The 23,895-nt window shown below is 56.9% G+C and overlaps 2 protein-coding genes across 5 annotated transcripts in view; both read left to right on the top strand.

The window, feature by feature from the left end:
- Positions 1 to 338: 338 nt before the first annotated feature.
- ARL5C (ARF like GTPase 5C) lies at positions 339 to 6,733 on the top strand. 3 transcript variants are annotated; one of them, XR_013815038.1, is made up of 6 exons: positions 339 to 460; positions 1,028 to 1,088; positions 2,465 to 2,612; positions 3,704 to 3,787; positions 4,301 to 4,592; positions 6,011 to 6,098. XR_013815038.1 is itself a non-coding variant. In XM_079797462.1 (6 exons), exons 1-6 carry the CDS (start codon positions 415 to 417, stop codon positions 6,057 to 6,059), a joined length of 540 nt encoding a protein of 179 aa, XP_079653588.1. In that variant the 5' UTR covers positions 339 to 414; the 3' UTR covers positions 6,060 to 6,186. The 3 variants fall into 3 exon arrangements, 2 of the variants coding, with proteins under 2 accessions (XP_079653588.1, XP_079653589.1); XM_079797462.1 differs by having other exon boundaries at positions 4,301 to 4,452; positions 6,011 to 6,186; XM_079797463.1 differs by lacking the exon at positions 4,301 to 4,592 and having other exon boundaries at positions 6,011 to 6,733.
- A 3,204-nt stretch (positions 6,734 to 9,937) lies between these two features.
- Positions 9,938 to 23,895, top strand: part of PLXDC1 (plexin domain containing 1) — a 56,480-nt gene continuing 42,522 nt past the window's right edge. The window contains exons 1-2 of one of the 2 annotated variants that reach the window (XM_079797443.1): positions 9,938 to 10,152; positions 16,709 to 16,887. In XM_079797443.1, coding sequence (XP_079653569.1) covers positions 10,077 to 10,152; positions 16,709 to 16,887 — 255 coding nt within the window. In that variant the 5' untranslated portion in view covers positions 9,938 to 10,076. The remainder of the gene's footprint in view (positions 10,153 to 16,708; positions 16,888 to 23,895) is intronic. The other variant, XM_079797442.1, reaches the window with a different exon arrangement.

The raw sequence follows: 23,895 nt of genomic DNA on the forward strand, positions 1-23,895 counted from the left end.
GTGGCCAAGGGTTTTGCTTTAGCCTCATGCTCCAGACATGGCACTCGGAGAAGGAAGAGCTGGGACGTGGTCCTGGAACACCGTCTGAGTCTCCTGGATTGGCAGTGGGGGAGCAGTCCACCCAGAGAACTCTGGAATTTTCTCAGGGGGAGGGGGAGGATGTGGAGTCTGGACCCCATTTTCCTTGCATCACCAGGGCTCTGGACAGTAGTTTGGTGTCAACATGACGTCCGTAGCACCCCGGAGGGCTCAGCGTTTCAGGGAATTCCCAGGCCCTGCAGGAGACTCAGGAGGCTGCCGTGACCTCACAGACCCCGTCTGGCCCTCCCCCGGGGGCGGGGCTCCAAGCGCCAGGGCTCAACCCCGGCCCCCGAAGGCCACTGAGTCCTGCACTTGCTTGGCCCGGGACGCGCCATGGGACAACTGATGGCCAAATTGATGGGCGTCTTCGGGAAACAGGGTAAGGGGCGCACAGGGCATCCAAGCGATCGCTTCGATCCGGCTCCCACCCGGGTATCCCGGGATTGGGATGCGTTGGGACCGGGAGGGTCCTGCATGGGCGCTCCTTGCCTGATGCGCAGGCTCCCCTGCCTTTCCCTGCCTGCTCCTCGCGGGCCGCGGGTTTCGGGGCGCCCCAGGGCACAGGGCTGGGCGAGCCGCATTCCTGGGGGCAGAAGACCCCGCCGCCGGTTTCTTGCGATGGTGACTTCGCGCTCGATTCTTGCCCCAGACCCTCCAGATCTTGACAAGCCCTGAGCTCCCCGGACCCTTCAGACATCACTTTTCTGGAATTGTGGAGCGAGGGAGGTGGGGCTGGTGTCCGGGGCCGTGGGAAAGAAACCTGTCCTGTTGGTGTCCCCCCCCCCCCTTTTGGGGGTGAGTGGGAGATGGGGGCAGGGGAGCAGAAGTGGTCCCATGGGGAAGTCCCCCAGCCTGCTGGGGACACTTGCGTCCTTCGTGGGAGGTCTAGTGGGTCACACAGTCCCTTGGTCATCGCGTTGGGCCCTGACCCTGCCCTTCCCTCCAGAGCACAAGGTCATCATCGTGGGACTGGACAACGCAGGGAAGTCCACCATCCTCTACCAGTTGTAAGTGACTGCCGGGGCGGGGGGCGGGGGGCGGGGTTTGTGCTTGTCCACCAGACTGACAAACATGTGGGCCAATCACCGGAGCGCTTCCCTGGGTTCCCGGGAGGAGTGATTTGGAGAACGCTAGTGGGACCTTCCTGGGATAGTTCAGTGGCCCCTCGACCTGGCACTCGAATGCTGCTCGGTATGGGCAACCCCAGTGCGCCCCGCCATCTACCCCCGGCCCCTGCCAAACTCGGCTCCCGGCTGACGCTGGTGGGCAGGCAGGTTCTCCCCGCCTCCCTGCTCTTCTCTGCCCCCTAGCGGCGGGTCCCTTCTTTTGCACTCCTGCGCGCCACCTGGGCATCGGCCTTCCTTCTGCAAACCCTCAGGGAGGGCCAGCTTTGGGTCCGCTGGGCTCCGTAGCTCTTGGTCCGGCAGAGTCTGGACCCACATGTGCTGAGTAATTACCCATCGGAGTTTTCCCCGAAATTCACTCCCTGGATGGTATCTCTCCTGTTCTGGAGCCTCCAGAGTGTTTACTTAGTTCAGATTTTCCCCTGAAAAAGTGACACCTAGAAATGGTTTTTAAAAATTGGAAGAAAAGAAAAATCCTAACAGTACAGGAGTATTCCTAACAGTACAGGAGTACACAGCGAAAAGGAAGTTTCTCTCTCACCTCTCACTCCAAGAGCACAGGGAGTTACTTCCCAGATCTCCTGGGCCCGTGGTCGGCACACTCATTAGTCACCAGAGCCAAATATCAACAGTACAACGATTGAAATTTCTTTTGAGAGCCAAATTTTTCAAACTTAAACTTCTTCTAACGCCACTTCTTCAAAATAGACTCGCCCAGGCCGTGGTATTTTGTGGAAGAGCCACACTCAAGGGGCCAAAGAGCCGCACGTGGCTCGCGAGCTGCAGTTTGCCGACCACGGTCCTGGGGGAATTCCTTGCCGGTGAAAGGGTGTGTGTTTTCTGTCACTATAGCCAGAGGACCTTTCGGATGGCCCTCCATGTGTCTGTCTCCTTTGTCTAATCCCTCGCTACTCAAAGTGTGGCCCACAGACCAGCAGCGATGGATCATCCGGAAGCTTGTTAGAAGTGCAAAGCGCTGGGCCCCAGCCCAGACCCTCTGGGTCAGAATCTGCATTTTAATGAGCCTCCCAGGTGACTCAACTGCATTTTAAAGCTTGGGGAGACTGCTCGATTACGTCTCCCCTCTCTGGGGTCCAAGCCAGGGCAGGACTTGGTCTCACTCCTGCTCAGCAGAGGCTCGGTCCACCCCGGGCTGATTTCTTCTGAACTAGATTCAGCCTGACAGGAGCAGAAAGGTCGGAGGTGAGAGCTGGGCGTGAGCGGGGCTGAGCTCTTGGTCCCCTCTCCTGCTCCCCCAGCCTGATGAACGAGGTGGTCCATACATGTCCCACCATCGGCAGCAACGTGGAGGAGGTTGTCCTGCGGAAGACCCACTTTCTCATGTGGGACGTAGGGGGCCAAGAGGCGCTGCGCTCCACCTGGAACACATACTTCTCCAACACGGAGGTGCGGTGGTCCCGGGGGGGGGGGGGGGGCTGTGTGGTAGTAGTCAGCTCCGTGACCTCTCTGAGCCTTGGTTCCCCCACTTATGGCCTCCCTGAGTTGTTGTGAAAATGGAATAGTAAACCAATAGCTAATGCATGCCGGTCAAATACTTACACAGCACAGTGCCTGTGAACATTTTTGAATATCTCCTCGCAGCTTTGTCTGCTTGCTGGCACTTTTCCGTTTGATGCCCTGGATGGGGTAGACCCTTGTCTCAGGGGGTTTTTACTTACTCGCCCTGGGAGCGGCAGAATTCAGTGGTTTCACTCCTGGAACGAGAAGGCCGAGTTTAAGTCCCAGCACTGCACTCACCAGATGTGCGGCTGAGGGCAAGATATGTCACCTTGGTGCCCCTCAGTCTCCTCATCTGTAGATGGAGATAATAATACAGTTGACCCTTGAACTTTGAACAACATGGGTCAACTGTATTATTATTATATGTGATTTTTTTTTCAATATATAGACCGCCAGCCTTCTGCGTTCCGGGGACTGGCATTGCGGTTGGGAGTCCACATACGCTGAGGGCCAACTGTATGCATTGTTCTATGCCATTTTCTATAAGGGACTTGAGCATCCCTAGATTTTGGTATCCACAGGGCCCCTGGAACCAGTCCCCTGCGGATACCGAGGACTGAAGTTTTGGGGAGTCCAAAGTTATATGTAGATTTTCAGCTGTGTGGGAGTTGGTTGCCCCCATCCCTCACATTGTTCAAGGGTCAGCTTCAGTTTCCTTTCCAAAGGGCTGTGGTGAGGCCTAAATGGACTCATGAATGCCCAGGGCATAGCCTCTGGCATGAAATCTGAGGTCATGCTCTGTATTCCCCACGTCTGGTTGGAAAGGGAATTAAAATGGGACTAGAACAAAAATAAATAAATTTAAGAAAAAAACAAAAAAAGCAATGGGACTAGGGCAGCGAGATCTTGGACTGGACAGTTTGTTTTCCGTGGGACTCGCATCAGGTAGTGCAGAGGCCAGTGGGGAGCACGGCTGGGCAGAGGGCACCTTCACCAGAGAGAAAGCCCACCACTCATGGTTCCCCTCTGCTGGCCAGTTCATCATCCTTGTGATCGACAGCACGGACCGGGACCGGCTGCTGACCACTCGGGAGGAGCTGTATAAGATGCTGGCCCATGAGGTAAGCCCCCTGCGGTTGGGAGAGGGCCCAGTGTGTCCCCTGTGTGACCTCAGCTTGCTCACTTGGCCTCTCTGAGCTTCATTTGTCTCTGAGAGCCTCGAGCTCAGCAGCGTGGGCAGGGCTAGCTTAGCTCCGATGAAGGGCCATAACGCCCTCAGCACAGTTAACCACAGAAGCCAAAGTTGCTGGTTCAGGTTCTGAAACCATGTCCCACTCACGGTGGGACCCCGGGCAAGCGGCTTTGCCTCTCTAATTCTGTTTATCCAATGATAAATTGGGGAGAATCATCAAATTCCTATGTCATGGGACTGTCAGGGATTATATGAGCTGGTTTGGAGGCGTCTGTGAGCTGTCAGTGTCATTTGCTGGGGTTGCTATGTTGGGACAGGCCCCCATGCCCACCCCACTTGGGCTCGGGCTTCTCTGCTGGGACAGCAGGGGACACTCAAGGGGCACTGGGGAGGGAGGCTGGGCCCTGGGAGGCTGACTGGAGCTGGGCTCCTCTGTCCACAGGCTCTACGAGATGCTTCTGTCCTGATCTTTGCCAATAAGCAGGATCTGAAGGACTCCATGACCACCGTGGAGATCTCCCAATTCCTCACCCTTAGTGCCATCAAAGACCACCCATGGCACATACAGGGCTGCTGTGCCCTCACCGGGGAAGGGTTAGTGGCTGTCCCACCTGGACCTCCTGGGACTGGTACCAATGAATGACTGACCATCAGAACATGCTCCTGCCTCTCCTGTCAGAATCTGGTTCGCAGCCAAGTCCGTTGCGCACCTCCCCACAGCTGAGATGCTGTGGGTAAGCAGGGAGCGAGAGAGCCCCTGCTCTCAGGAGCTTGTGCTAATGGGGGGAGAAGTGACAGTCCACCTACACACACACGTTTTAGGTACTCGTAAGTGCTATGAAGAACGTGAACTTGGACCACAGTGATAGAGGGGTGGGGATGGGTCTGGTTTAGCTCTGGTGGTGAGGGACAGCCTCTACTAATGTCTTTTGAGCTGAGATCTGAATGAAGAGGAGGTAGCCCTGGGAAGACCTGGGACAAGCCTTCGAGGCAGAAATCACCGACTCCTTTTGACCTTGAGCTTCCTGACCTGTAAAGAGGAGGGTGATTAAATCTACTTCCTCCCAGAGTTTCTGTAGAGAGTAAATGATACTGTTCATTCATTCAACGTGTATTAAGCACCTACTTGTGTCAGGCACTGTTCTAGGCCCCTGGAGAAACACCGGTAAACAAAACAGACAAAAATACCTGCCCTCATGGAGTTTACTTTCCCGTGGGGGAGGGGGTGGGGGGAGACGAAACAGACAATAAACAATAAAAATAAAAATATATGTAGTAAGTTAAAAAGTGCTAAGTGCTCAGGGGAAGTCAGGTAGGAAAGAAGATTGGAAGTACGGGGCGGCGGGGTGGGGGGTGGCGATGTGAAGGCGCTAGGTCACAGTCATATAGAAAGGGCCTGTATCCGGTCTGGAGAGAGCCTGTCCCTTTAAAGAAGGGGAGGCTTTGGTCAGGTCAGCCAAGGAACCACACATTTCTGGTGGTCTCCTGCTACCTCCTGGGTCAAGAGAACCCCCTCACCCCCTACTCACAGTCAGTTCAATTCAACCAGCATTTCCTAAGTACCCCCATGTGCCATGCACTGTACCAGGTGCTAAAGACATGACCAAGAGCACCCTATCCCCCCGCTCCCCCCACCCTTTGCTCTGGTGTCGCTAACAGTCTAATGGGAGAGCTTGCTTATGGGGGTCTCTTCCCAGGCCTTTGAAGTCACCCTGGCCCTGCCTCCTTCGATGGAGTGGGTGGGGAGGGGGCACTAGAGATTTGCCCAAAGACATTGCTAAGGTAGGGCTCCAGGCCCCTTCCTTAGAGAAGTCCCGCTGATTCCCAGACATCCGGAGGCCTCTGTACATCTCCTTCCTAGCCTTTATTACAGTATGTAGTTACGGAATTATTTGCGTGATCATTTGTTTAATATCTACCTCCTCTGTTGGATGTAAGCCCCAGAGGGCGTGTCTGTGTTTTCACCAGTAACCACAGTGGCTAGCACAGTAGCTGGTGCATAGCACACACTCAGTCTGTTTATAGTATTGACTGAAAGATTGCTGTAACGTCAGTTGCCCCATTCAGTTGGCTTTGGGCAGGGGCTGGGGGCTTGAAGGCCATCATCTTCGTGGGATATACTGATCCCTTCTCCGTCCCTCCCGTCCTGCAGGCTGCTTGCTGGGCTCCAGTGGATGCAATCTCGGGCCACTGCCAACTGATGTCCCAGTCCGAGGCCAACCAGGAACTTCAGGGTTTAGCATGGACTACTTGGGTGGAAAACCCAAGTGACTATTTATTACTTTTCTACGATTCTCTCTCTGGTGGGAGTAGGCACAGCGATGGACAGTGAGAAGCCACTGCCCACCTAACTCCCCACAGAGGAGCTAGACTGTATACCCTGAATTGCTGCAGGCAGGACAGCAGGTGAAGCTGCCCCTCACTCCAGGGAAGCAGGCGTCCTTCTTGGAGACACCGGGAGATGTTGGGTGGGTTAGGGAGTGGAGCCTCTTCCCCTCAGTTCCGTAGGAAAAATGGAGGGGCAGGGTAAGAGAGGCTTTCTTTCCTAGAACCCTCCCCACCTCCACCCTCCACCCTAAACCCCTCACCCCCACCCCAGTTTTCTGGCCCCTCAGCCATCTTTGGGCAAAGGATATTCTAGAAGGTAAAGGGAGTGGGCTCAGGGGAAGGAAGGCAGACCCAAAAGCAGCTGGGAAGGGAGAGGGAGTGGGACTGGGAACAATTCTTGGCACTGCAGGGAGTTCCACTCCTCCCACCTTCCCATTCCCCGAGGGGCTGGCTCTGGCTCCGACCACAGCTTTTGCGCTTAAAGCCACACCAACTATGCCCTTAACTCCCAGTGTCCTTCCAATGTAAATCCCACTCCTGCCAAGTGACCCAGGTTTCCAGAGAACCCGTGTATCTTGTTTGTCTTTTTGTATTGATTTTGTTTTGCATTGTATTAGAGTTAAAAAATTTTTTTTATAAAGGTGTAATAAATGGCATTGAAAAGTACTCACTTCTTATTTCTGCCTGCTTGAGTAAGGGTTCGAAAAGCTCAGGGTCTCATTTAGGTTGAGCTGGAGACAGGATGGAAACCCAGGCTGCCCTATATACAGGGAGCAGCGCTATTACCCCACAAGACCAGGGATGGTTCTCCTGAGGCGTGATTGTGAAGGAAGAACTCAGGAATTCTAGCAGGCCCATTAAGTTATTCTGGCATAAGCCTCAAATAAAAACACAAATTAATACCATGTCCTTATTCCAAAGAAAATGATCCTAACAAAAGCGTCATTACAAGGCGGGGGTATAGCTCAGTGGTAGAGCATTTGACTGCAGATCAAGAGGTCCCCGGTTCAAATCCGGGTGCCCCCTCTGCACGCCCAGGTTTTTCCAGTTTTCTTGGTTCTGCAGTCAATTTCTGTAAGTCCTCCTAGAGGTGACAGGAGATTGCGGCCGCGGGCCCAGCTACCCTCTTTTGCAGTCACTGAGGACGGGCCCTGCCCAATCCACAAGCTCACGTGCGAGTGTGTCTGAGAGTGGAATGCATTGCGAGAGGGGGCCTTGGACCTTCCGGTTGACCCATGCGGACTGGAGCGTGTCTAAGAGTGGAATGCATCACGAGGGAGGACTCGGACCTTCGGGTTGACCCATGTGGACTGTACATAAGGCCCACGCTCCTCGGTAGGGGGCAGGTGGGCACACTCCCAGGTCGGCCTGGCCAGTGACCCGAGGGCAGTTCTTAGGGAGGGAGGCTTAGTTTCTATGGGCGAGGCTTAGGCTAGGGAAGGAAGGCCCCGAGAAATCCGCTTAACAGTGTAGGAAGGGGAGAGGGGTGTTGAGCAGCAGTAAGGGGGCGATAGCAGGGCAAAAAGAAGGGGATCCCGGCTCAAAGGAACTCCCGGAAGTGAAGGATCTCGAAAGATCTCCAGGGACTCCACATGCTCAAATTGCTTTTTTCTTACACCGTCAGTAGAAGCCTTTAGCTCAGTGCTTCAGAAAACAAACCCTGCGTTCAGATGGGTATTCGCTTGAGATTTATGTCCTTTCCCGCTACTATAAACCTTAGACCCTATTTCTCTTCGCAGCTCCTCGCGGCGCCTTGTAGAAGCAGTGTTAAGAAGCTTTCCGCGGCGCCATTGCCAGCAGAGGGGGTATAGCTCAGTGGTAGAGCATTTGACTGCAGATCAAGAGGTCCCCGGTTCAAATCCGGGTGCCCCCTGGCCCTTTACTTTTCAGGCCCCACATTCGGTGAATCAAACAATAATTTCCCTGGAAGCTTCCCCCTTTTTCTTCCACAATTTTATATTGAAATTTCGTTCGTTACCTCTCTTTTCGGCAAACGAAAAGCGACGAGAGTGCAAGAAACAAGAATTCTAGAGCAGTGGCTCTCAATTACGATCCCGGGGACCAGCACCACCACCTGGGGAAATGGTAGTAATGCAGGTTCTCGGTCTCATCCCAGAACTACTGAATTAGAAACTTGGGGGTGGTGCCCGGAAATCTGTTTTAAAATTAGTTCCGCAGGTGATTCTGATGTACGTTCAAGTACTACAGGTTTATGTTTTTAAAACATTTACATGTTATTTGTTCCTAATTGTTTCCAGGTTGCTGTTTCAGCCTGAGCCCTTGTAGACCTTATGAAAAACAGACTGCGAGGCACCCCGGGCTGGGGAATGCACAAAGAGACGCAGGCCGGAGCTGCAGTCCCATACGTCCTGGGACCTCTCAGAAGGTAGGGACTTCCCAGAAGGTAGGGGCGAGGAGAAGTGGACCAGCCGGCCGAAGCCGGAGCCGGTGGACAGCGTCTGGGCAGGTTGCGGGTCCTCACGTGGCCACTAGGTGGCAGCAAGAAGCCGAAGCTGGAAGCGGCGGCCTATTTGATCCTATTGAAGAGTCTGCAAAGTCGGGACTTACATTAGACAAGAAGGAGGTGCAGACAGGCCTCGCCTTGCTGCGCCGGAAGGGAATAGAGGGTTTAGGACGGGGGGAGTTCGTTTTTGGGACCCTGGGTCCTGAGGGAGGAGGACCTGGGATTCTGAAAAATGAGAGAGTCTTGAGTTCTTTTTTTATTTTTTATTCCAGCTCACATTGTTCCTTCTCTGGTCCCCACGCACGTCCCTCCTCCTGGGGAATCCCCCCAGAGACGCTTAGTCCACACCCCTCTCTGCGATTTTCCGGTTCCTAGACCCCAGACCCGTAGAAGCTTGGGTGCCCCCCACGCCTCACTCTGCCTTTCTCCAGCACTCGAACTCCTTGCTGTCACACGAAGTAGGTCACGGGCTGCCTTCCGAGTCCTGACCTGATTTCTCGCCGTCTATTAAATCTCCTAAAGTGCGGGTATTTTTATTCTGTCCTGGAAGTGAAAAAAATCTATCCCCAGAGCCTGTTATACGGTAGAGGTGGGAGTGGGGTGCTTGGGGGGTGGGGGTGGGGTGAACTGTGTTCTTGCTCTGGGGCTGGCTTTGAAGATTGGCCTGGGGTCCCAGAGAGGGGTGGCCTGGGTACCTTCTAGGAACAGGGAGAGGTCCCATCCATTTGGAATCCAGGGTGAGCCAGGCCCCCTCCACCCGACGTGCGCTGGGCTGGGGGGCAACACAACACGGTGCTGGACATGGGGGTTTGGCGGGGGCGGAACCCAGGCCTCTGCTGGGCCAGGAGCTGTGGGTCTGCCGGAAGGGGAGATTCCCGGGGTGCGGGTGGGCACCCACAGAACTCCGAGGAGCAGCCCCGAAAGTCGGAAACCCTGGGGGAGCCGGGGCACGGGGTGGGGTGCCCGGAGCCCAGGGCCCCTTCCTGGGACTGGTCCCCGGATCCTCTCTCTGCGGCTTCCCCGGGGGGCGTGGAAGGAGCGGAGGGAGGCAGGCACGAAGGTGCGGAGTTGGCGGGGTGCAGCGGATGCTCTTCGGGGTCCTCTCAGTCCCGGGGTCCCCCGCCCCGTCCGCCCACTCCACGCCCTCCCCGAGCCCCTTCCCGTCCCGGGAGCGGCTGCGGGCGCGCGGGGGCAGGGCCGGGCCGCCGGGAGCTCCGAGGCGCCGCGCCCCCGCCCCGCCCCCTCGGCCGCCCGGCCGCCCCGGCTCGCTCCCCGCCCGCTCGCGCGCTCGCCGCTCCCGCCGCCTCGTCGGGCCCCGCGCTCCGCCGCCGCCGCGCCTCCCACCCTCCGCCCGCGGGCCTCGGGGACCGCGCCGCCGGCCGCTTCCTCCCGGGCAGCCGCGGGCCGGGCGCTCCGGGCGCCCACCATGCGGGGGCGGCTCTGGCTGCTGGTGCTGGTGCTGCGGGGGGCCGCCCGGGCGCTGAGCCCCCAGCCCGGAGCAGGTAGGACCGGCCGGAGCGGGCCGGGGGCATGGGCAGGTGCCCACCGGCTGGTGAGGTCGGGGTTTTGGGGGGTTGGGTTGGGGGGGGTGTTGTCCGCAGGAGGCCAGGAACTCTGTGGGCTGTGGCAGGTGGACAGGGACCCCACTTTCCCAAACACATAGGGTGGGAGTGAGGGTGGAGGCATCAAACATGGTCTTCCTGGAAGGACAGGCGAGGTGCCCCTGGAGAGGGGGCTCCACAAGGCGGTGGGCGGTGGTCCCAGAGGGGACGGAGGGAGGGTCACAGGACCCCGGGCCACAGGGCGCAAGGCTGATGCTGATGGGATGGGGAGTCTGCCAGGCTTCGCCTCCTCTTTCCCTTCCCTACCTCCACCCCCAAGCTGGCCCAGGCGGGGTGAGAGTTGGATTTGGGGGCCGGGTGGGAGCAGCCAGAGGGACGGTGGAGACCCAGCGTCTCTCCCAGAGGAAGGGAGGTGGTGGCCCGGGCCTGGAGCCTTCCTCTCTGCCTGGTGCCCGGGGAGCAGTCCTGGGCCCCGGGAAGGAGCCACTTGCTGCTCCCCTGTCCCCCAGCCTCCCCCCCACTCCCGTCCTCTTGCCGCTCCTGCCCTGCCCTGCCCTGCGGCCTTTGGCCTTTACCTGCTCTGGCTCCAGTCTGCACACCCCTCTTCCCCTACACCAGTTTTTCACAACCGTCTCTCCCTCCTGGAGTCCTTTCTGAGATCTACCACGAATCTCTCACGTTAGAAAAGAACCATTTTTCCACAGGTAACTTTACGTTCTCCTCGTGCACCCAGACCACCTGGGGTTGGGGAGGAGGGTAATTTGCAGTCAAACCTCTGGACAGAGAGAAGCAGGAAGATAGAGCTCTATGCCTCACTGGCATCGGGTCCCTCAGATGGGACAGAGCGTGTGTGTGTGTGTGTGTGTGTGTGTGTGTGTGTGTGAAGGCCGCTCATTCAGGGGCATGCTAGCATCAGGCGCCGTGTCTGTGACAGCATTCTTGACTTCAGTGGTCCCTGTCTGCAGCTGACGAAGGCCTGGGTGGGGAAGGGGCTGATGGTGGAGGTGTGGGCAGAGAGCAGTGGGAGCTGATGTGGCAAGAGGCTGCTGGGGCAGAGCCACCAGTTTCCAGGGGGAATGGCCAGACGCTTGCCTTCTCTGCCCAGCGTCTCACTTGCTGTGTGACCTTGAGCAAGTTATTTCCTTCTCTGGGCCTCTTGCCCCGTTACACAGTGAGGCTGCGGGCAAAATCTCTGACTCTTGGTGGTGGGATTATGAAAGATCTTTTTTCTCTTTTGATGATTGCCGTCACTTTTCTGATTTGTTATGATATGTCTGGGTGATTGACAATTTTAAAAAAAACAACCCCACAATATAAAAAGGAAGAGGTTGGACAGGCCAGTGTTTGAGCTCCTTTGTAGCCCCAACCTGGTGGGATCTTCTGAACTCAGGATGTGACGGGGCCGATGAGGGAGGGCTCGGAATGAAGTCCGACAGAACCGGGAGAGCCGCGGGAAGGTCTGGGGAAAGGAGTTGGGAGATAACAGGGATGTGCTGGGCTGGGGGGTTGTGGCCAGACCCAGGCCTGGCTGAAGGCCCCTCTTCGGAGTTGGGTTGAGGTAGCAGAGACCCGGGGAGGCCAGGCCGAGCGGGCAGACAGAGCGAATCCCGTCTCTGAGCCGAGGACATGCTGTCTTCTCCGCTTTGGCGGACTCAGCGGGAGACGTGGACTTTCCCTGCAGCAGGGCCGGTTGTCAGCGCTAAGGAAGCTTTAGGAGCGGGGGGGGGGGGGGGGGGGGGGGGGTAGCTGCTGACTCTCCGTTTAGTTTTTCTCTCCCCGAGGCCGGGCTGGATTGGACAGAGGAGCTGAATGGAGGCAGGGGTATCTTTGGCAGAGAACAGGTGGGGGTGGGACATTCTGGGGGAGGCCACTAAGGAGGCACAGCCCAGCTCTGATGGGTGGTGGAGGCCTTGGACGAGTGAGAGGGCAGCTGGGAGCGGGCTGACGGGGTTCTGCCATTCAGCGCCGGGGCTCCCGCGTCCTCTGGGCTGGGTGGGGGGATGGCTCAGGAGGGAGCTGAGATCTGTCCCAGGTGGACGGGCCACCGTAACAGGAAGGTTTCTCAGACCGCAGGACGAAGCTGGCAACTCCCTAGAATATCAGAGAGTTCCTTACACGGTGATTTACTTACGGGAAGATTCGGCCTAAGTCGACAGGGGGCCGGCTGTATTGTTAATCTGGTGTATGTCTTAGCCAACGGAATCTTCACGGGCACAGGGGTCCTGTCGGCCGGATCACTGTTGTCACCCCCGCAGCCAGCATGGCACCCAGCACCCAGCAGGGTCTCAATAAACGGGCATTGAATGAGCGAGTGAGTCAGAGGTGGTCACAGACTCGCTTCCTTCGAGAGAAACACACAGGGAGCCAAACTCTTCTCTCTTCTCTCCTCCTCTCCTCTCCTCTCCTCTCCTCTCCTCTCCTCTCCTCTCCTCTCCTCTCCTCTCCTCTCCTCTCCTCTCCTCTCCTCTCCTCTCCTCTCCTCTCCTCTCCTCTCCTCTCCTCTCCTCTCCTCTCCTCTCCTCTCCTCTCCTCTCCTCTCTTCTTTTCTTCGAAGCTACTTGGTGGTCCCTGCCTGCCAGTTCCTTGTGTCCCTGCCCTCTCCCCAGATGAGGCCTCGGTGGGACCTGCCGGCAGCAGGAGGGGAGAGGGTGCAGGTGGGGGCTTTGCAGCGAGGAGACACGCGTTCCGCTCAGGGTCTGGGGCCTGTCCCAAGCCCCCCGGAAAGTCGGTCCTCACGTGAGACCCAGGGAAGGCTGGACCCCGTGGGTGCTGTGTGTACGTTATTTTCCTAAAGACTCGAAGCGACCTGCCAGGTGGAGATCTTATCATCCCATGTTACCGAGGAGGCGGCTGGAGCTGAGAGCGTCAGTCTGTCGGGCGTTGCAGTCAGGGAGGAGTGATTCAGGCTTCTTTCTCGAGCTTGTCTGATCCCACGCCCGGCTCCTTTGTCGCGGGGACATGACAGAGGGGCTTCCATCGGGGCCTTGCCCCAAGGGGAGGGTCTGTCAGCCTCTGGGTCTCGGTACTCAGGGCATTTAAAGGTCCTTCCTGCCCTCCTTTCTCCTGCCTTCCCTCTCTCCCTCCCTCCCTCCCTCCCTCCCTTCCTCCCCTCTTCTTCTGTCCTTCCCGCCCTTTTTTCTTTCCTTCCTCCCTCGCTTCCTTCTTCCCCTCAGTCCCGATCTCTGAGCTTACTGAGGATTTGCTCTGCGTCAGGCACCTGGAGCCTACAGATGCTCAGGCAGCAGCGATACGTTGCGATCGATCGGTCGGGGCTGGGGTGCCACACGAATGAAGCATTCTGGGAGAGCGGGAGAGATAGCCGGGGATGCGCTGGGAAGAAGTGACATCTCATGCGACCTGAAGGATGTGCAAGAGCTCCCTGGGAGAAGGCTCTTTGATGGAGCGGAGTGGTCCTGGTGGAGAAACTGCTGGTGTGAGGCCTGGTGGCCGGAGAGCAGGCTGGGTGCGTTAGGGGATCAGGAGGCTGGAGAGGGAGCAGGAATCCAGTCACAGGGCCTCGGGTGCTGGGTGGAGCTGCTGAGTCTTCAGCTGGGGAGCCTGGGCGAGTGGGGCGCCTGGGAGAGTTGGCATCCAGTTTGTCCCCTAGATTGCGCTGGCGGGCAGGTGGGAGCCCCGCCGAAGGGCATTAAAGGTGGAGGCCGAAGTAGCTGCTGGACCGAGTGGTGGTTCTGGGCCTGGAATGGCAAGCCTGGGTGATGGGTGGGATGCGGGTAGCTTGGACCAGGCCCTGGGGTGGCCTGCCCTGCCCTCCTGCGGCCAGCCCACTGCTTCCTGCCCCGGAGCAAGGCAGTGGCCTGTGAAGGGGGTTGGGGCACCACCGCTGGGCTGCCCCCTCCAAGACAGGGGACACAGTCTCCCCGGGCAGCTCCCAGGTGCAGTGGTCCTCAGAGCAGGGCGTCCAGGAGCCCAGCCCACGTGCCAGGCCTGCCCGGGGCTGCCCTGCACTTTGGGGCGCAGCCCGGCCTTGCTGCTCACATCTTGCTGGGCTTTCTGTGGTCTGACGGACCCTGGAGCCGGCCTGCCCGGGTGCAAATCCTGCCGCGGACTGGTTGTGTGACCGTGGGGCGCTCCTTAACATCGTTGTGGCTCGCTTTCCCAGTTTGTAAAATAGACCTAAACCTAGCTCCTGCCTCCTGGGCTCATTATGGGGATTAAATGAGTTAATGTGCGCAAAGCACTTGGAAATAGTGCCCGCACAGTGTCCGCCTTTCTCTGACAGCCGGCTGTCATTTTCATGGTCACTATTACTATTGTGACATCCCACTCGACCCTGTGCTGCGTGGGGCCATGGGTGAATGAGGGGATGGATACACGAGCAGTGTGTTCTGGAAGCTTCTTGCCCTCACTCACACGCAGAGGCACTCCAACGCAAGGCAGAGGTATAGCAGGGAGCCGCCGAGGTTCGGATAGGTGTGTAAACACATGCGGTGGACACAGAGGGAGGAGGCCAGGGCCTTTGGGCAAGTCCGTGTGTGTGCGCGCACACGTGTGTATGCACAGGCACGTGGGCCCTTGCACACACACACGTGCGCCACCAGCTGTGTTGGATCCCTCCGCGGGCTGAGGGGATGATGTCCTGTCCCCGCCAGCTGGGAGGGGGAGGGTGGCAGGGAGACGGAGCGTGTGGTTTGGGAGGGCAAGATTCAGGACTAGGCCAGGGTAGGGCCGACTCCTCCTTCAGGGACTCTGCCTTTGACCCTGAGCCTCTATTTATAAAGCCTCTCATAGGCGTGATTGTTGTCCCCATTTTCATGATGAGGAAACCGAGGCTTAGAGAAATAAACGGTTAGGTCCAAGGTCGAACAGCTTGTGGGTACAGGTGTGTCCTCCCCAACCCCACCTCTCGCTGGGCACCCCCTCCCTGCCCTCTCCCCAGGCCTTGGGCCCCCACCATCCAGGCCCCCTCCTGTCTCGGCTGCAGGATTGTGATGCCGGCCGATCCCAGCATCCCTGCCCAGGCCGGCCCAGCTCCTCTGCTTGCTCTGCACATGCTCCTTTCCTGCCCTGGCTCCTGCCCAGGCCCGAGGGCTGCTCGCAGGAGGACGCGGGAGCGGGGCGCACCAGCCCAGCATAAACAGTTCTGTTTCCAGAGGCAGCTGTGGGCCTCGCCCGAGAAACGCCAGGCAGCCCTGGCTTGGGATAAGGACCAGGGGCAGGCTGCCTTCCCAGCACTGGGCTCGGGGCCATCGCAGCCGGTGGGCATCTTGGGGAAGGGGTCCGGGGACCGCCCCCGCTCCCCAGCTTCTCCCGAGCATCTGGTTGCGATTAGGGGCAGAGAAGTAAAAGGGGGCCGGCAAGGGTCCAGCAGGCGCCAGCAGCCAAGAATGACTTAATTGGATAAAATGTCTAATGACGAACCAGAGCCTCACAGCAAAGAGTCCTGGCCCCAGCCCCAGGCCTGGTCCTGGCCAAACCTCGTCTCAGTCTCTGTGCTTGCTGGCTCCCAAGTTACCTCCAGCTCGTGTGCTCAATTACGCCGTGATTGAGCACCTAGTGTTTGCTAGGCCCTGAGGATACACGTTTGCAGAAGGCGGGAGAGTCCTGGGGCAGCAGGGAGACAGGCAGGTAGTTACACCACCAGTGGATGCTCCAGCAAGGGGAGCTACATCCGGGAGCTCTGGGGAGCGGGTGGAGACAGGCCTCTGACACAGGGTGGGCCTGACATTGATGAAGGTCGCGGGCCTAGCAGATGCACTTGTCTGGTGGTCTGTGTCCCGCGCACACATCCCTTGTAGGGGTGGCTATTGGAGTGACAATATAGGACACATCTTGGTCCATCTTTCTGCAATGGACAAGCATGGTCTCTGTGTCATTTAGAATAAATCTAATGAGGGGACTGGGGAGGACACTGAGTCTAGGAATAGCTGCTAAATGGCCTGGGTGCCACCACTGTGCTTGGCATGTGCCCTGTGCTGGGCATGTGCCCTGACCAGGAATCGAACCAGGACCTCCTGGTTCCCAGGTCAATGCTCAACCACTGAGCCACCCAGGCCGGGCCAGGGCTTCTCAATAGCTCCCCTGGGGATCATTTAAGAATGCCAGTGCTCAGGCCACACCACGGACTGCACTACACCAGAGTCTCTGGGATGGGACACAGACATCAGGGATTTTTAAAGATTCCTGAGGTTAAGAATAATCACCGCTTTGGAGGCAGGTCTAACTGGGTTTGAAACTTACCTGCTGTGTGACCCTCTTTAACCTCTGGGAGCCGATTCCTGTCTGTGAAATGGAGAGCATCCTCTCTACGGTGGAGGGTTGGGGTGAGGACTAAGGAGTCATGTGTGCAAAGTGCATGGAGGGGAGCTGGGTACCTGTCTCTCAGTGCATGTGGGGTGTCTCCCGCCCTGGTAGTCAGTGTCCCCAAAAGCAGTGGTGGCGTGGGGGCAGGGCCTCTGCAGCGCACGTGGGCTGGTTCCCCTCGCAGTCCTTCCCTCCGGACTCCCAGGACACTCACCTTCCTGTCCCCTTCTCCCAGGTCAGGATGCAGGCCACGCCTCTGGATGGGCCGCCCAGGGGACCTCCCAGGGCTGGAATCGGAGAGCCCGAGAGAGCCCCGGGCAGGTGTCGGAGCCGGACAGGACCCAGCTGAGCCAGGACCTGGGTGGGGGCACCCTGGCCATTGACACACTGCCGGATAACAGGACCAGGGTGGTGGTGAGTGCTGGAGGAACATGGAGGGGGAGGGACGTGGCGGTGGGGGGGGCCCGGCACGTGGCCAGGCACACTTGTGAGAAACGCCTGTTCTTCGGTGTGGGCCCTGGAGGTCGGCGTGAAGCTAGGGATCTAGAGGGGATGGAAGCAGGGCCCGGCCTGGGTCGTGACATCTTGGCGTCTCAAGAGTGACAGAGGCTGCCTACTTCCTCGTGGACCCAGAGAGGTAAGGGGATTTGCTCAGGGACGCACAGCGTGTCCTGACACTGGACTCCTCCCCTGCGTAGGGCCTCCAGCAAAAGCTGAATGAAGGGGCTTCCTCGTCACATCCAGCTGCCAGCTCTGGCCCCTCCCGACCTCCTCTCTGTGCCATCTACAGACCGAGGGTCCCCAAAGGGCTCATGGCTGCTCAGCCTGGTGGCCGGGAACTCTGAGCAGAGGAAGCAATGGGGGTCAAGTCCCAGGAGGGACCCGCCTCTGCCTGGGGCAGTTCTGGGGGTGGGGCTGCAGGAGGTCAGGGGGATCAAGGCCAGGAGGCAATGCTGTCCTCCAGCTGGCTTTTGGGGGGGCTCTGCATATGTGTGGGTGAGTCTATATTCATGTGTGCGTGTTGGCAGGAGTGTGTTTGCATGCGTGTCTGAGGGGTTTGGTGATTATGTACATGTTCCTGGTTGTCTGTCACCATGTCTACTATCATGAGTGTGTGTGTGTGTGTGTGTGTCCATGTGAGTGTGTGTGTCCATGTGAGTGTGTGTGTGTGTCCATGTGAGTGTGTGTGTGTGTGTTCATGTGAGGTGTGGCTGAGAGTAAAGGGGTGGATTCTCCCGGATGCTAAAAAACTATGAAACGTGAAGGAACAAGAGGATGTGTTTTCTCAGTATATATTTCTTTATGTTTCATAACATTTTAAAAAATCAAATAAGTGTTTACAGATAGCCAAAAGGTCACATAATGCTAAGATTAAAAAACAGGACACAGTAGGGCCCCCCTACCCCCCCCCCCCCCCCCCGCAGCTCAGAGGAGGCTGGGCTTTCAGGCGTTTTCTGCAGGTGGTGCCCTCCCCATTTCTAAGGAACTTGCGCATTCTGCTGCCTCCTGATTAATCCGTTTACACATTATGTGTTGACTGCCTGTTGTGTAGATGATCTGCCTTTTTACATACTCCCCAATATTTTTGTTAAATCCATGTGCTCTGCTTTATATCATGGTAACCATGGGAATATTGCTCACCACTAATCCAAGCAGGATGATAGCATTGTTGACTTTCTTATGTAACTTTTCTTTCTCCTGGGTCCTTACCCTCCCCACTTGCTTCGTTTTCTGTACTTACTACAGCTCTGTCTTCTTACACATCCATTGGCCTTGCAACAAAAGAGGCCACAGGCTCAACATGGAGTCCCCTTGTGCTAAGACCCACAAGACAGAAAAACAACACTTAATACCTAATTTAATTGCAGTTTCCACCTCTCCAGGAGTGGAATCTTAAACCAGTCAATTTGGAATGACCTGGTCAGCTCTAATGAGGTAAACTGCTTGCTAGACCCCCTGTCACCCCCCTGAAAGAAGGTGACCTTGACACGAACAATCCACTCTTGGTTTAGAAACCTCCTTCTATCTGCTAGATGGGATGCTGCCCGATTCATGAATAGTTCAATGGAACCAATAAGATATTTACAACGTACTGTTGAATTTTGTTGTTTAAACAGCCTCCATTATAATTTTCGGGGTAGTCAAACCTGTCAGTTCTCCCCGGTGCCCCCCGCCGCCCGAAACCTCTCACACTGTGTTCCCCTGCCTCCCCACAGCCATCCTTGGACCTCTCCTTCTTCGTTGCAACCTCTGGCCTCTCTCCTGTGTTGGGCGTCGTGTTCTCTTTCTCTTTTTTTTTTTTTTTAAAATATATTTTTATTGATTTCAGAGAGGGGTGAAGAGGGAGGGAGAGAGAGATAGAAACATCAATGATGAGAGAGAATCATTGATCGGCTGCCTCCTGCACACCCCACACTAGGGATCACTCCACAACCTGGGCATGTGACCTGCTCGGGCATCGAACCGTGACCTCCTGGTTCATAGGTCGATGCTCAACCACTGAGCCACGCCAGCTGGGCCGGCCTGTTCCACTGACCCTCTGTTGTTCCTGCTTCTCCCCCTCGTTTGTTTAGCTTCCTGAGAAAGGTTACATGGGGGAGAAAATTATTTTGAGAGCTCGCATGTCTGAAAATGCCTTTATTCTATCTCACACTTGATTGATGGTTTGGCTGAATATAGAATTCTAGATTAAAAATAATTTTCCTTCAGAAGTTTGCAGGCACCTCACCATTGTCTTCTGGCTTCCAATGTCACTGCTGAGAGGTTTGGTGCCATTTGTATGCCCCCTTTTTGTATAGCCTGTTCCCCCTCCTCCGGGAGCTTCCGGGTGTTCCCTGCAACCTCCGCGGAGGAGGGCCCTGTTGTGGCTGGATGTTTGATGGACTGTTTCAACCTAGAGACTCATATTCAGCCGTTCTGGGAAGCCTTCCTCTTCATTTCTTTGATAATCGTCTCCCTACCACATTCTCTTCTTTCTACAGTTTCCCTGGATTTGACGTCCTTCCTGGGGAACAATCCTCAAACCTTCTTCTCTCTTCTGATGTTTGTCTGTCCCTTTGCATTATTTTACTTAATTTCTTGAAATATATTTTTGTTGACTTCAGAGAGGAAGGGAGAGGGAGAGGAAGAGAGAGATAGAAACACCAATGATGAGAGAGAATTATTGATTGGCTGCCTCCTGCACGCCCCCCACCGGGGATGGAGTCCCCAACCCAGGCACATGCCCTGACCAGGAATGGAACTTCGACCTCTTGGTTCCTAGGTCGGCACTCAACCACAGAGCCATGCCGGCCGGGCACATTTTTTGTTTATTTGTTAGTTTGCATGTTATTGTTGGTCCACTTTTTGGGAGATTTTCTCAGTCCCCGCCCCCCCCCCCCCAACTTTTAGAAACTTTATTTTCTGTCATTCTTATTTCCATTCTGTTTAAGAGTTTGTGGGCCCTGGCTGAGTAACAGTTGGTGAGAGGGTCCTCCCGATACACCAAGGTTGTGGGTTTGATCCCTGAAAGCGAAGTTTCTCTCTTTCTCTCCCCCTTTAGGTCTCTCTCTAAAATCAATAAATTACAAAAAAAATATTGTGGAAGAACAGCTCAAGACCACTCAGTGGTGATTGCTCCTCAACCTTCTTTTCTTTAAAAAATATTTTTATTGACTTCAGGGAGGAAAGGAGAGGGAGAGAGAGATAGAAACATCAATGATGAGAGAGCATCATTGACCAGCTGCCTCCTGCATGCTCCCGACGGGATAGGCCACAACCCGGGCATGTGCCCTGACAGGGAATCCAACCGTGACCTCCTGGTTCATAGGTCGATGTTCAAACCACTGAGCCATGCCAGCCGGGCAACCTTATTTTCTTAATGTTGCCGATCTCCCCCCCCCCCCACTATTATATTTTTAATTTCCAAGGGTTCTCTATTATTTTCCGATTATTTCTTTTCTTTAAAAAGGCTCCTGTTTTTATGCCAGAGATGTAAAATCTTCTCTTTCTAAAGATATTTAAAATTAAAATGTTTAATATTTTTTCCTGCTCCCTGCATCCTTTTTTAAAAACAAACAAACATATATTATTGATTTTTTACAGAGAGGAAGGGAGAGGAATAGAGAGGTAGAAACATCAATCAGCTGCCTGCACCACCCCCACTGGGGATGTGCCCGTAACCACGGTACATGCTCTTGGCCAGAATCGAACCTGGGACCCTTCAGTCCACAGGCCGATGCTCTATCCACTGAGCCAAACTGGTTAGGTCTCTGCATCCTTTTTTTCTTTGTTCTCTGCATCCTCTCTCTCTCTCTCTCTCTCTCTCTCTCTCTCTCTCTCAATGGGGGACTGTTTAATTCAGGGACATTTTCCACAGGAGCGGGCCGGGTGAAGGAGGACAACAAGGGGTGGGAAGCACTTTGGGAAGAGCAGCTGCCCTCGGCAGGGCGGGTGGCTGCCCAACCAGCAGAGCTGTGGCTGCCTGTGCCGGAGGGGCTGCTGGACCAGAGCTGTAGCCGTAGGGGTGGGAGGGACCCTGCCAGCCTGCAGCCGGTGGGGAGGGAGAGGGTAGCACACGCTCCGAACTCTCCCCTCTCTGCGTCATTTCTGTGGCTGATTATTCCCTTTATCTCAGGTTCTGACATGGCTGGCACCAATACTGACTCTCCCCTTATTGTTTTGATATTTAGTTCATCCTAGAGTTGTTTGATTCATTTTGACTTTTAAAAACCAGGGCATTGAATGTTCTCTGTCGTGATGACTGAGTGTGCGGGTCATTACCTGTTGCACCTGGGGTCCGGGCCTCGCTCTCCTCGCCCTCATCCGGGCCCTGAGGTAGAACCCACCCTCACGTCCACAGCCTCAGGCACTCCCAGGCTGCCCTGTCTTCTCCATCCTTCAGAACAGGGGGTGGGGGGGTGGGGGGGATGGCGGGATGAGGGAGTGGAGGCCGTGGCAGGAGAGGGCCCCTGAGTGAGGGGACACTGGAGGCTCACCTTCCCTGTCCCCCAGCTCAGCTGGGCCGTCAGTTACGGAACTGACACTTGCTTTGGGCCAGAGGCCATGGCCAGAGGGCGCGTCCCAGGCTGCAGGGAGGACCTCGCCGGAGAGCCGCGGGGACGCGGGCTTCTGGAAGCAATTGTGTGTGGGCGTTCGGAAAGGGCAGTGGGACCGGTCAGAGCCGGCGTGGAGTCAATAGCCCCAGATTCTTGGGCTCCACCCTGGACCGACTTGAGAAACTCTGCAGATTGAGCCTGGGAACGGGTTTCGTTCACGTCCCCACACGGATTCTCACGGCCGTCTAGGTGTGGGAACTGCTGACATGTGACATTTCAAACCACTTTCAGTATCGGCCACCAGACTGCCCGCCAGAGCAGGGGGCTTTCTCAGGCACCGTGTGGCTGACCTTGACCACCAGGCTTCCACTTCCCCGGGCTCCGTGGCTCCGTGAGCAGCCACACAGCGGGAGTCCCCGGGAGGAGCAGGGCCACCCTGGCGGGAGGTGCCTCTGACCGGGTGCGGGGCTGTGCCCAGCTCTGCCCAGAAGACAGGAGGCTCAGACTCCCCTGGAGCTGGGAGAGACCCCCGGTGTCAGGCCGGGCGCCGGGCCAGGCTGGGTGATGGTTGGCCTCCTCCGGGTGAAACTACCGGGATAAGGACAAATCCTGGCGCTTAGGTTTAAAATCAAGTGGGGGAGACGTGGCTCAGCAGCAGTTCAGGAGGAAGAGGCTTGGGGCTCCTCACTGCCTGTGGGCTGAGGATGAGTCTGGAGCGAGAGGCGGCTGCCAGGGACGGAGGTGGCAAAGCCAGCTGTGCTCACGGAAACCCACAGAAACCCTGGCACCGGAGCTCGGGCTCTGGGGGTCCTGGGGGGGGGGGGTTCTCAGCCTGACCATGGCCGCGGGCCTCCCTTCAGATGGTCACCTAGAAACCAGTCTCCTGCCGAAAGGTTGCCAGAGCTGGGAAGGTTGGGGTGGGGGGAGGGGAAGGAGTGAGTCTGGCAGAGAGACATGTGGCTGTTTTCCAATCGCTGCGGGGCTGCAGGGCGGCCATGGGGGCAGGGGAAATAGATGGTTTTTCTCCGTCTGTCTGTCTGTCGCCCTTACCCTGTCCTGCGTGGAATTCTCTGTTTGTTTGTTTACATTGCCGGTCCTCCCGCTGGGACCGAAGCACCGTGTGACCCGAGACTGTTTTATCGTCGGTGCCCTGCCCGTGGTGGGAGCTCCTCCTTTGGAGGGACGGAGGAAGGAAGGGTTTGTTGGTCCCCAGAGGCCTCGAAAGAGGGTGCCTGAAGAGAACAGGTTGTGCCTGGGCCGGGCTGTTGGATTCAGTGGCCTCTGAGGACCCCAACTCTACTGACTTTCGGGTTCCCACACTCATGGGTTCGTGCACCGCGACCCGGCTGGTCTCGTGCCTGAATCTTTAGCGGGGCCTCTGCTCCTTCCCTCCTCCCTTCGAACCTGTTAGCTCTGCACTGAGCAGTCATCGACGGGGACACTGATGATCACCCCGCTTCAGCATAGCCAGATCTCAAACCTCCCCGCCCCCCCAGGCTACGTCCCGCCTGACCTGGACGTGGGCAGCCTCAGCCCAGCACAGGCGCCCAGCGAGGCCTGCTTCTCCCGCTCTCTGTGGCCAGCATTTCTGAGAGCTGGGCCTCTTGGGCTAAAGGAAACCCAGGCTAGACAAGAGCTTGGCAGCAAAGGCTGGGCGAGAGGGGAGTGGGGAGGGACATTGCAGCAAGTTTGGTTTGGTCTGTTTCCGGAAGTTTTCTTGGTCTCAACAGGAAAACATGTCCCCCGTTTATCCATATCACAGCCTGGCCTGTGCCTGTTCTCGGGGGCCGTATCTAGGGGCCGAGGGCCTGGCAGGTGAGCTGCCATCCCCTTTGTGCCCTCATCTTCCTTCGCTGTCCCTCAGTACCTCCTTCTGGCTGAGGCTTCTCTCAAGTCAGCTCCTCTGCTCAACCTCCATCCCAGGCCTCCTCAGGCCGCCTCCCCCTCCCCCGCCCCACCATCTTTCCTTCTCACCCTCTCTGGCCCAACCCCTTCTTCCCAGTCCCTCTGCCCAGCCCCCCTGCTTACCCCTCTGCCAGACCCCCTACCTACCCCCCCTGCCCATCCCCTCTGCTCAGCCCCTTCTGCCCAGCACCCCTGCCTGGCCACCTCAGCACAGTGTTTCAGACCCTCTTGTTTTGAGGCCTTGGGGGATCCCGCCTGCACCCCCAGGGGGAACTGACCGCTCCACAGCTCCAGGTCAGAGCCATTTCCTTGGGCTTTATTCTCACGCCCACTCCAAAACCACTTCCCAGTGGGAATCGACTCTTGTCTGAACTCACGTTTTCCAGAGATTCTCCACCAAGACCAGTTTAAGGCCCTGGAACAATTCCTGTCCTCCCTGTCCACACAAAACTCCCCGGCTCATCCACCACCATGGCAGCCG

The sequence above is a fragment of the Cnephaeus nilssonii genome (assembly GCF_951640355.1).
Source record: "Cnephaeus nilssonii genome assembly, chromosome: 19".
Lineage (NCBI taxonomy): Eukaryota > Metazoa > Chordata > Mammalia > Chiroptera > Vespertilionidae > Cnephaeus > Cnephaeus nilssonii.